This window comes from Chiloscyllium plagiosum, chromosome 14, assembly GCF_004010195.1.
Source record: "Chiloscyllium plagiosum isolate BGI_BamShark_2017 chromosome 14, ASM401019v2, whole genome shotgun sequence".
NCBI classification, from domain to species: domain Eukaryota; kingdom Metazoa; phylum Chordata; class Chondrichthyes; order Orectolobiformes; family Hemiscylliidae; genus Chiloscyllium; species Chiloscyllium plagiosum.
Window position 1 is genome coordinate 26,806,384 of NC_057723.1, and position 11,816 is coordinate 26,818,199.

Consider the following 11,816-nt stretch of genomic DNA (forward strand, 5'->3'; position numbering starts at 1 on the left):
CCACACCACACTGTTTCTTGGCATCTCCCTCGATATTCTTTACCTTCTACACTGTAAACTAATGACCCAGCTCTACCAATCCATTACTTGGGAAACTCTCCACAAATTACTTCAGTTTTCAGATTTCTTGTCTAGCATATGGTCTTGGCTGAATCAAAACTTCCTCCGTTGCATGTAAAATAATTGAATATAATGTCTTTGTTCATGGTGAACTTTGTATCCTTACCACCAGTTTCAACACCCTTCCCAGACAACATCTCAGATTGAACCACATGGCCAACATTTGATTAGAGACAGAATTTTTAAAGGGCAGAAGATAACCTGGGATATAGTATGAAGTAGATGACGAGGAGCTGCAAAGTAGGAATGTAGTTACTGGTAGGAACAGTAGGATGAGTAAGATGAAGCAAAAGAAAAATGTGGCAGCAGAGGAAACTGTCTCAAACTTCGGCAAGCAATTCATGAGCTTGTAGCTATTGGTCTTGAAGTTGACAAAGATCCTAGAAAAGAGATCTGAAGAGATGGTTTGTCATCAAGGATGAAGGTGATAGGTCAGAGAGGAGGGTGGAGTGGATAGGTAGAAAGGAAGATAGGCAGGTAGGTCAGATCATGAGGGTGGTGCTAAGCTGGAAGAAGGGGAAATGAGGAAACTGGTAAAATCCACATTGATGCCATGGGGTTGAAGTGTTCCGAGGTGGAAGAGGAGGCATTCTTCCACCAGGCGTCGGGTGGTGAGGGATCGGCGGTGGAGGAGGCCCAGGCACTGCATGTCCTCGGCTGAATGAGAGGGGGAGTTGAAATGTTGGGCTACAGGGCGGTGTGGTTGATTGGTGCGGGTGTTCCAGAGATGTTCCCTAAAGCTCTGCTAGGCCTGACCTGCTGTGCTTTTCCAGCACCACACTGATCTCCAGCATAGGCAGTCCTCACTTTGTCCTGGTCATCAAGAAAGGCAGCGACAGGTTTTCAGCTAGTTCCTGAGAGGAGCCAGGCAGAATGCTTTTACCTTGAATTTTGGACACGTTTTGTTTTCATACGGCTATGTTCCAACTGTTTTAAAGTATTGTGTTGATTTGCTTACGTAGACAGATCATCCTCATCTTTCAAATTTATTTTTGGTGTCCTTTAATTGGGTATTTATAGAAGTTCAGTAAGAACTTGACCAAGGAACCACTCGTGAGGAAGGGTCACTCACCCCGAAACATTAACTCTGCTTTCTCTCTATAGATACTGCCAGACCTGCTGAGTTTCTCCAACAATTTCTGTTTTGGCACCAGTCCGGACTCCGGACACAATCCCCAAATCCATCGTCGTATAACTTGACTTCCGACTTGCGGCATTAGACCGGTGAATTTCTGACCCATCACATAACTTATTGGGAACTCTGGCGGTCATTCCCCCCCAGCCCAGTCCGCATGGCTCGAGCAGGTTCGGATGAAGCTGGGGGCGCGCGTCTAACGGTTAGTGCAAGGGAAGCCTCGCGCTGGAGGGTGCTCTCGGCGACGTCACCGGGAGAGCACGGGGCGGGTAGGTGTGCGCAGACTGAGGAGCCATCTTACTGTCGCCTCTCACTTGGGAAGAGGATCAGGTGTGCAGGTTTCTGCTTTCTTTCTTTGTTGAAAACGTTACTTGACGGGAGATGACTTGACTGAGATTTGTTCGTTTCAGTGCAATGCTTTAGACATAGATGTAAAGGTTTTCATGGTTCACGCGTCAGATCGATTCTTTGGGCTTTCAGTGGTACTGTGAAGAAAGAGGTGCATGTGGCTCGTCATTTTCCTTGCTTAGAATTAAGTGGTGCTCATCACAGGAGACTGGATAAGGCTGACAGCTCAAAAAGTCAGTTTTGTAACTGGATAGACCCGTTGAAGTCCATGTTTATTTAGGACATCGGGGGAGAAAATGTTTCGTTTCCGTCACACCAAACTCGAAATGTTAATTTTGCTTCAGTCTCGACAGACCTGTTGAGTTTTCTTTAATCGTTTATTGTTTTTATTTCAGAAAAGCTTCTCACTAATTAAAGATGTCTAAAGTTTGCCCTTCTTGCTAAGAAGCCATTACGTACAACAATTGTATCAGACATGCGAGCTGTGCATGAACTCTCCAGTTAGCTGACTAGACCTCTATGATAAGAGTTTATCTCGCTAACAAGCTGGGTATATTTTTTCCACCTGATGGATAGCTGAAGGCCTGGAGGAGTGATCAGTCAAGTGCACACAGACCTATCAGTTAACTTTTCTTCCTTACGAATTATTGTCTTTCACTGTTATCTGTCTAATTAAGAACATGCGTGTTTTTGTAAACTTTTGTATAAAGGAAGCCACTTTGTATCAGTACATTGGAGTAGCCTGCTGGGGCACTTGAAGAGCTGGTACCCTACTCTCCTAGGTTATTAGAACCGAGTTAGTTTAGCTTATTAGGTATCAGTGTTATGTTGTAACAGCGATGCTATTTGTGAATAAAGGGGACGACTAAAATTAAACTAAACTGTCTGTAAGAGGCTTTTATTCTAGACTTCCAAAGAGTACGATCTCCAGGACGAACCAAGAGAGGGGCTTTACAGGTCTGAGTCCACAAGGGATTACCTGGGCCGTCTCAAATCTGCACTTTAATACTGCCCATTTTTGAGTATAAGAACTAGGAGCAAGAGTAAGCAATTCAATTCCTCGAGCCTGCTCTGTCATTTGATTGCATCTCGGCCTCAACTCTAGTTTCCTGCATGTTCTCCATAGCCCTTAAGCCCATTAATTAAAATTCTGTCTATCTTTTTAAATTTATTTAATGTCCTAGCATCTAGCACATAGAGGTGGTGAATTCCACAGATTTACAATCTTTTGAGAGAACTAATTTATCCTCATCCCTATTTTAAATTTGCTACCTTCCTTATCCTAAAGCTATAACCTCTCATTCTAGATCCTTTCCTCATTATGTCATCTTTTTATCAGTCCCTTTTAGCATCGTGTATACCTTAATTAGATCTCCTTTCATTCTTCTAAACTCCTGAGAGCATAGGCTTAAAGTGCTCGACATCTCTTCATATGGCAAACCTTTCATCTCTAGAGTTAATCCAGTGAATCTACCTTGCACTGCCTCCAATGCAGCTACATCCCTCCTCAAGGGACCAAATCCACAGGCAATACTCCTGGTGTAGTCTCATTAATGCTTTGTACGATTGCAGCAACACTTCTTTACTTTTATACTCTAATCCTTCAGCAAAAATGTTAAAAATTCCATTTGCCTTTCTTTCTTCCTGCTGAACCTGCATGCTAGTTTTCTGCCATTTGTGCATGAGGACATTGTCTGAGAATCTGTTAGTACCAAAGAATTCTGAAGTTAGTTTCTCTCCATTCAAATAATTTGCCTTTCTATTCTTCCAATCAAAATGGATAATCTTACACTCGTCCGTGTTAAGCTTCATCTGCCAAATTTTGGCCAATCACGTCACCTGTCCCTATTCATGAGTAAATATCTAATTTTTCATTGCAACTTTGCACTCCAACTGCTTCAATGTCATCTGCACGTTTGGCTATAGTACTTTCTATTCTCAAATTCAAATCATTAATATAGATTGTAAATATTTGTGGCTTAAGGATCAAACCCTGTGGCACCCTACTAGTTGTATCTTGCCAATCAGAAAAGACCCATTTATCCCAATGCTCTGCTTTCTGTTGGTTAACTAATCTGCTATCCAAGCTAATAAATTACCGCTAACCCTATGTGATCTGACCTTATGTATTAACCTTTCATGTTATCAAGTTCCTTCTGCAAGTCCAGATATAAGACAGTTATAGGATCACTGTTCTACATATTGATCATTATATCTTGAAAAACTGGAAAATTAGTCAAGCATGATTTACTCTTCATAGGACTTGAATTCAGGCAGATTTTATTTTGACTCTTAAATGTCCTTAATGAATTCTAACAATTTCCCAGTGTCATATGTTACTGGTCTGTAATTTCCTACTTTCTGTTTTTCAACTTTTTTGAATAAGAGTGTTAGAGCAGAGGATATAGGAGCAGAATTAGACCATTCAGCCTATCAAGTCTGCTCTTCCATTTTATAATAGCTGATATATTTCTCAACTCAATCTCCTGCCTTCTCTCCATAACCTTCGACCCCTTATTAATCAAGAAATATTTGCATTTAGCTTTGGTTATATTGACATGTTTCCATTCCACTAGAAGCCTTCCTGCATCCAGGGAATTATAGACCATAGAATGTAGGCCGTCAGGCCTTGGGGGACTTGTCTGTCTTCAATCCCAATAGTTTACTTTGTATTCTTTTTCCCAAATTGTTGATGATTTGTAGAACTCTTTCCTAGTGGTGATTGATTGTAGTACTTTTTCCCTTGGGAGGTGACTGGTTGTAATACTTTTCCCTCCAGGGTAGTTATTGATTGTGTTGTTTTTATGCTTTCTCTTTGATACTGTCCTTAATTCCATTTTACATTAATGGTGGATGGTCCTCCAATTTTCCATTCTCATTGGAATGTAACTATTTTGTGTTCTGGCATATACCCCTCAAACATGTTCCATTGCATTTCTGTTAACCTATCCCTTCATGTAAATTGCCAATTTACTTTATTTAGCTATCCTTTTATACCCTCATGTAATTAATTACATTTTTCAAATACCAATTCTGGATCCGTTCTTTTCTCACTCAAATGAATGTAAAATGTAGTCATATTATGATAATGAAGGTGCCCCAAGGTGGCAGTGAGGTTATTAATCCTATCTGTTGCACACGACCATGTCTAGTAAATCTTGCTATCTGGTTGGCTTCAGAACGTGCTGTCATAAGAAACAATCCAGAAAATATTCTGAACTCCTCATTTAGGTTATCTTTGCCCATCTCATTTTTCCAGCCTGTGTGGATGAAAATCCCCCATGACTATCTACCTTTCTGACAAGCTACCATTATTTCTTCTTTTTATGCAACAATGACAAATCAGGAAACAGAAAGGAAGAAAGAACTTTGGAAAATCACAATAAGCAGAGGAACGGTAAAAGCAAATTGTTGAAGCTGTGAGCTGAGAAGTGTCTAGGTTCTAATGGACTTCATCTAGAGTCTTAAAATAAGTGACCTGTTTGTTAGTTGAAACATTAATTTTAATTTTTTTAAACTATCTTGGTTCAGTGACAGTTCATTAGATTGGAAGATAACAAATGCCATTCCCTTATTCATAAAGAGACAAAAAGCAGGAAACGACAGGCAAGTTAGTTCCACATCTGTGATAGTGAAATTGTTAGAAGCTATTACAGAGGAAGTTTTAGAAGAACACTTGAATAAGTTCAAGATAATTAGGCCAATATAGTTTTATGAAAGGGAAATCATGCTTGACTAATCTCTTGGAGTTCTTTGAGATAACAAATGGTGTTGTTAAAGGAGAAATGGAGGATGTACTGTATTTGATAAGCTGCTACATCAAAGGTCATTGTGGAAAATAAAAGCTCATGGTGTAAAAGGTAACATTGGCAAGAGTAGGTTTGCTGGTATACATAAAAATAGATATGAATGGGCATTTTTCAGGTTGATAAGATGTAACAAGTGGTGTGCTACAAGGATATATGTTGGGAACTCAACTGTTTACAATTTATATAAATTACAAAAACATTGGAAGTATGGCTGCCAAATGTGCTGGTGATGCGAAGAAACTTAAAAGGTTAGATTTGTCAAGTAATGACTGTATGATCAAGACTTTTTGATCTGTTATTTTCATTCATTTATAAAAATAAATTATTGTGAATCAAACTCAGCCTTTAAACGTCAGTACATGCTAACGTGATTTTTGAGCATTTCCTCATATAGTAACGTTTTCAGACAGGTCGAAGGAATTACTTTGCTATTCTTTGACAAAATTTTAAAATGTCTTTAGTTTGTCCTTACTGATATCTGTGTATTCTATTTATTTAATGCATTTTTTTAGTAATGTGTAAATTAATCTTAAAATGAAAGTGTAACTTGTTATGTGCTGGATCAAACCCCTTCAAAATATATTAAGAAGATACCCTCGACCTGAACTTTTCCTTATTTTTAAAAATCATTTGTAAGTCATTGTGTTCCAATGCAATCTGTGAAGCAAGATCGCGGCAGAGTAGGATGCTCCTGCTGGAGCTCCTCTGCTCTGCCTGTTCTGTAACTTTTTCTTCATTTTTTTTTCTCTCTTTGCTTTATTCTTCTGTCTCCTTAGCAAATGTCAACCTTTTAATGTCCTATTTTCAACTTATTTTTCAACTCTAAGTAATGCAGCTACTTTTATTTCTCTGCTGTATCCAAGATTTGTACCTAGGTACTTGTACTTAAGATGTCCTCACAAGAAGGCAGACATTATAAAAGCTTTTCGCTGTATTCCTGCAATGAAGTACCATGGCAAAAAGATATTAGATTTGATTGGTCAAATTACCAGGCTTAAAGCAAAACACACCTTTTATTTTACACTATAGTTAAAATACAAACAAAAGAAAGAAGAATCGGAATATCTTAACTCTATTGGAAAATTTAACAGAATATTATATCATTTAATTACAAAACAGCAACTGTTCCAATATTGTAACATCCCATAAACATAACTTTGGCAAAGGCAAATTCAGGAAAATAGATTGTCTCTCATGAAATTCTCACAGCAGAGACAACTCCAGCTTTTAGCTGTACACAGAGAGGAATAAAAGTTTCAAGACCCCTGCAGACACTGAAAGCTAAAACTAAAAATCCTGGTTCAATGGGAGTTTGACTCTCACCTTTTAATACTGCTTCTATTGTTCCAACTTTTTTAAAAAAAAAGGCCTCACAAGCTGTTTACTTTATTGGCTTGGAACTGACCGCACAGCGGCTCTGTTTCACCTCTCTTCATTTTAAAAAAAAGTACAAAATGCAGGTGTTAAAGCCATAGTACCATCACAAACCCAATTACAGGATAATGAATATATAGCTGAAGTGCATGAATTGGTTAAATGGATTGAAATTCTTAAGACCGGAAGAAACCTACTAGAGTGAGTTTAGCATTTGCATTTTCTTGATTCAATCATTTTTGTGGACTTAAGCATATTTTGAAGTGAATGATACTTGGATTTTTTTGACAGTAAGTGATCTGTGATGATAAATTAATCTTTGTTGTTATCTGGAACTTTACATTCTAAAGTGGACAGAATCATTATTGCTTTAAGTTCAAATTTTTTTTTATTATTCATTTCATGTGATATGGGTGCCACTGACAAGTCAGCATTTATTGTCTAACCCTAATTGTCCTGGAGAAGATGGTGATGAGCTGCTTTAAATCCCTGCATTCTTTGGAATTTATGGGTACCTACATTACTGTTAAAATGAAGTTCCAGGATTTTGACCCAGCGACAATGAAAGAATGGTGGTATATAGTCGGTTCTGCTTTCACTTGTGTTTCTTCAACGTGAATTGGTTTTAACGTGATTGAAAAATTTAGACCATCATTTGTGCAATGTGAACTTTCCTTACTGCGTTGGCTATAATGTAATTTTGGGCCTATTAGTTTAAATGGTATGGCTACTGCACAATTTTCTTATAATGCGAGATTGCATGAGAATGGAACTATTGTATTATATCAGAACCAACTGTAGTTCAAAGTCAGTGGTGTGTGACCTGGAGGGGAACTTATAGGTGGTAATATTGCTATGCACCTGCTACCTTTGTCCTTTTTAGATGTAGAGGTAGGGATTCAGAAGCTGTCAAAGGAGTCTTGGTGAGTGCTACAATGTATGTTTTAGATGTTAACACTCCCACCGTGTTGATGTGTGTTAAGAGGGGAAACCATTTTTGTTTCATTTTTAAGTTCTGTAGAGTGCTGGGATGTTTGACGTTTTGTTGATATGCATCTTAAATTTGGTCTTTAAACCCTTGATTGGTGCATTAGCAACAAAGATAGAACAGGTATTTTTAAGAGTTGAGCTGATGCCCATCAGCAAGCTGTCTTGTGACAGAGTCATAGAAAATAATTCATCTGTAATAACAAATTTAGGTGTAGGTTTCCTTCAGAAAGAAGCAGGTCATTCAGAGGGGAAAAAATCCTATTACAACAGTAGTGCAGTTTAGCAATCTCCAAAACAGTCAAGGCAGAAGAAAATGAGTCCTTAGTGGCTTTATGTAATTATGGAAGAGTTCCAAAAGCAGAAGGCTGTAGAAGAGGACTTGAAGGAGCCATGTTAAGAAATGTGAGCTGTGTCAACAGTTTAAGGGTCTTGTGAAGAAACATTAATTAAAGAAATAGCTTTGAATGCAGGAATTTACTAAAGAATCCAATTACATTTGTGCCAACTGAAGAAGGAACTTTAAAGTGGAAATGAGGTGACCCTTCACAAGTTTGAATACCTGTATGCTTGTTGAGGATAAAGAGGTTGAATCTTCATTCCAAATAAAGTAAGATTTTTGCAGATAATTGTATAGTGTAAAATGAGTTATTTTGCTTCCTTTGTGTGGAATAAAATTTGTAGTTTTGTTAAAAATATATTGGCAACCTATGAATGTGTTTGGTGATTGACCACCACAGCAAACAAATAGACCATGAGATAAAACAGAAAATGTTATAAAAACTCAGCAGAAAGAGAGAACAGTTAACATTTTAGAGTTCAAGGTCAATTTAACTACACTTCAGAATGGTGGATGTCCCTACATTCCCAAGGTCTATTGTGGTTCAAGCAGGTGGCTTATCACCACTTTCTCCAGGACAATTTGACATACTCAAATGCTGACCTTGCCAGTGACACCCACATCCCATGAAAAAAACATAAAATACTTTTTCACAATATCTTCATATCTGACTCAAAACATTAACGTTGTTTCTTTCTGCAGATGCTGCCAGACCTGAGTTTCTCTTGCATTTTCTAATTTGTTTATTGATTTCCAGCATCTGCATCTTTCAATTAAATAGACTCCGTTTTATTCTTCCTATCAAGTTTCACTTTGGCATCTGCCTTTGTCCAATATGACCATCAGCTGTGGTTAGAACACTGGCAAAACTCAGTGCAGCTTTGAGTGGAATTTAGGGTGCAGTTTCTGGGTTATGTACTTGGACAAAACCTATTCTGCACTGTCTGTTTATAGTGGTGATGGATGTGACGTTTAAGGGTAAGGTGAAGGATAGTAAACCAAAACAAGGATAAAGGACTTGAGCAGTGTTAAGATGGACCCACGGGGTCCCGTCTTTGCGTGTTCTTTCGGAAGGAGAGACTCACACTAGCAACTATGGTTAGACGCAGACAGCAGTTTATTCACAGAATCTTAACTGGTACAACAAATCTACAAGCATGCATTCGCTGGAGAAGGCGTTCTGTCTTCTCGTTCAAACTTGACACAATTATACTTCGCGCTGCCTGGAGTCCCCGGTCAGTTTGCCTTCCCCATTGGTCCATTCATCTGCGCGCGCTGGGGATCCGTCCTCCTATTGGCCGCATCGAAGTGCCTGTCCAGCTCCTGCTGTGCTTGACAATGGCTCAGCCATCCCCGGGAGCGGTTCCAATCCCGTATTCAATAGTTCATTGTTTCAAGGAATTACTATGCGTCTGACAGGCTAGCCATTTTCAATAGTTTCAGTTTAACTAAATTGACAATTACACTTACCAACTTTAGACTTAAATAGAGCCATTCACACTCAATAGTTACAGGTTCCGATAGAGCAATTCACACTTGTCTAACAGTTACAGATTCCGATCGGTTTCTTTATTAATCCCAAGTTTCGATGGGGCAATTGATACTGGCTGGTATTTACAGGCTCCAAGATTTAATTAACATTATGCATATCCCTTACAAGCTCCAGCAGTCATGCAATCGCCTGCAGCAGCTCGCTTGGCTGTTGTTAACCATTTCAGGGCTGGAACTAGAAGTGTCTGTTACAGAACTAGTGTCCAAACGAGAAGGTGTAAGGGCATACTGCCCGCAGTCAGGTACACGCCAGCGATCGGAAAACCATTGGAACATTGTACTGTGCCCCGGCCTTCCCGCCGGCCAGAATGGTTCACAGGCCTGCAGGCCCGTCCAGGCGTCTGATGTATGTACTGCAGGCCATGTGGTCGGAGGCAATCTCCTCCGAGTGCACAGCGCAATTGCACCTGTGCCAGGCTGACCCGTGCCCGAGGAGACTCTTCTGCCACTGGATAACCTCCAGTCAGTAACGGACAGCAACCTCCATCTAGTTGCCGCTGAGGACAGAGCCGGGCAGTCGCAATCCGATCAAAACCCACGTAGAACCTCCGATTGCAGTGTAGTAGTCACTGGTGTGATCAGCAGTTGAATCCCGGGGCATACAGTACTTCTCGGCCTCTGACTGCAGCGTACAGTATAAGTCAAAGTGCTGCCAATGTAGGTGGGCAAAACTAACATGGAAGGGGTTTATTTTTTTTGAACAGCAGATGTTACACTGAGGGAGAAGGGATAGTATTGGGTGTAGTAGGGGAAAAAAGAAGCATAAGCACACACCTATAGGAACCCCGTACCCTACGGAAATAGATGAACCTGAAATAGACCTGTCACCGTGAGCAGTGTGAATTGCTGTACATTAATGATAGTCCCCCGCACGCAAACTGCAGCATCTGTATCTATCCAAAAAAAAATCATCGTAACCCGCAAGCACCTGCCCCACTTGAGAAAAAATTATGTGCTATTGCCAAGGGAGAGCTATCTGGCCTTTCACCTGTCCCAGCCTCCCATAGGTCCCAGGCCCTCCCCAGGTATTCATGTACATCCTCCCCGTCCTTTAGTCTGAGGGTCCCCAACGCGTCCAGCGAGAAAGTAGTGGGGAAGCTGTCCCGCAGGGACCGCCAGATTAAATTTCGGTAGAGGTCAAACGAGACAGTTTCATCTGACCTGGAACACCTAGCCAGTCTTTCTGCCCTGATCAGCGCCTCCTCTGCTCGGATGCGTACCATTTATGGTTCTAAAATCCGCCAGCGCTACTTTCTCATGATAGGTCTCCCTCTCAAAAGTCGCTATCCAGGCAGACGCCCCGTTGGCAATCGGAGGAAGCCTCCTGACCAGGGCGTCTAGGTCTCTCCGTGACCAGGGGATGTACTTCTCTACCCCCATACTAGTGGCGAGAAGAGGCGCTTGAACGGGCGGCATAGTGGCGAAAGTCCCCTGCATTGGGCTGTCGTGGGGCCGTGGAAGTGATGTGTAGGACCCCTTATCAAAATCCCCAATAATCTCCCCCTCGTCCTCCGAGGAGGTGGTATCTAGCTGGGAGTCATACTTGCTCCCTCCCTTCACAAGCTTGCTCTGGAGGCGAGCTCCCGTAACAATTAAAGTGTCCCCTTCTGCAGCAAAGGACCTACTGTCCCGCCGGGATTTTTGAATTCCCCGGGGTGCCTGTTCAGACTTGGCGGACTGGCATTCACTGAAGCCAATTTGTCATGTCTTCCCAGGGAAGGAATCTTTGGGGCATGGGAGCCATCCTGTCCCAGCACGGGGCAGCAACCCTCCCCTTGTACCTCTACGTCCTGTACTTCCCATCTCTGTGGGATGCCGTCCGGCTGGCCGATCCGACACAGACTGCCCCCTGCCTTTACCATCCCCGTCCCGGCTGCCACCATTTCAGTGAGGGCGTTTAGTTTCTGCTCATGATTATTGAGCACACTCACCAGTCGCTCTGTTACACGGTCTTGGACCGGGTCCTCAGACGCGATATTTCCCCCTAGAACTTTGACAACAGGCACCTGTATGGTTGGCCCCTCGCAACACGGTTGGAGCGGACACAGTGGTGCCCTGGTGTCCGCAAGCGGGGCCGCGGGCGATGCACCGGGAGCGGGTGATCCTGACTGTGGGCTGGTGTAAGGGGGTGGCAGACTTCCCTCGTGGTTGG

At 41.5% G+C, this 11,816-nt stretch overlaps 1 protein-coding gene across 11 annotated transcripts in view; it reads left to right on the forward strand.

The window, feature by feature from the left end:
- The first annotated feature begins 1,118 nt into the window (after positions 1-1,118).
- The window catches only part of LOC122556575, an 80,603-nt gene continuing 69,905 nt past the window's right edge, over positions 1,119-11,816 (forward strand). For 3 of the 11 annotated variants that reach the window (XM_043703400.1, XM_043703398.1, XM_043703401.1), the window contains exon 1: positions 1,124-1,585. In XM_043703400.1, the coding sequence (XP_043559335.1) occupies positions 1,413-1,585 (173 nt within the window). In that variant the 5' untranslated portion in view covers positions 1,124-1,412. The other 8 variants (XM_043703407.1, XM_043703408.1, XM_043703403.1 and 5 more) reach the window with 7 other exon arrangements.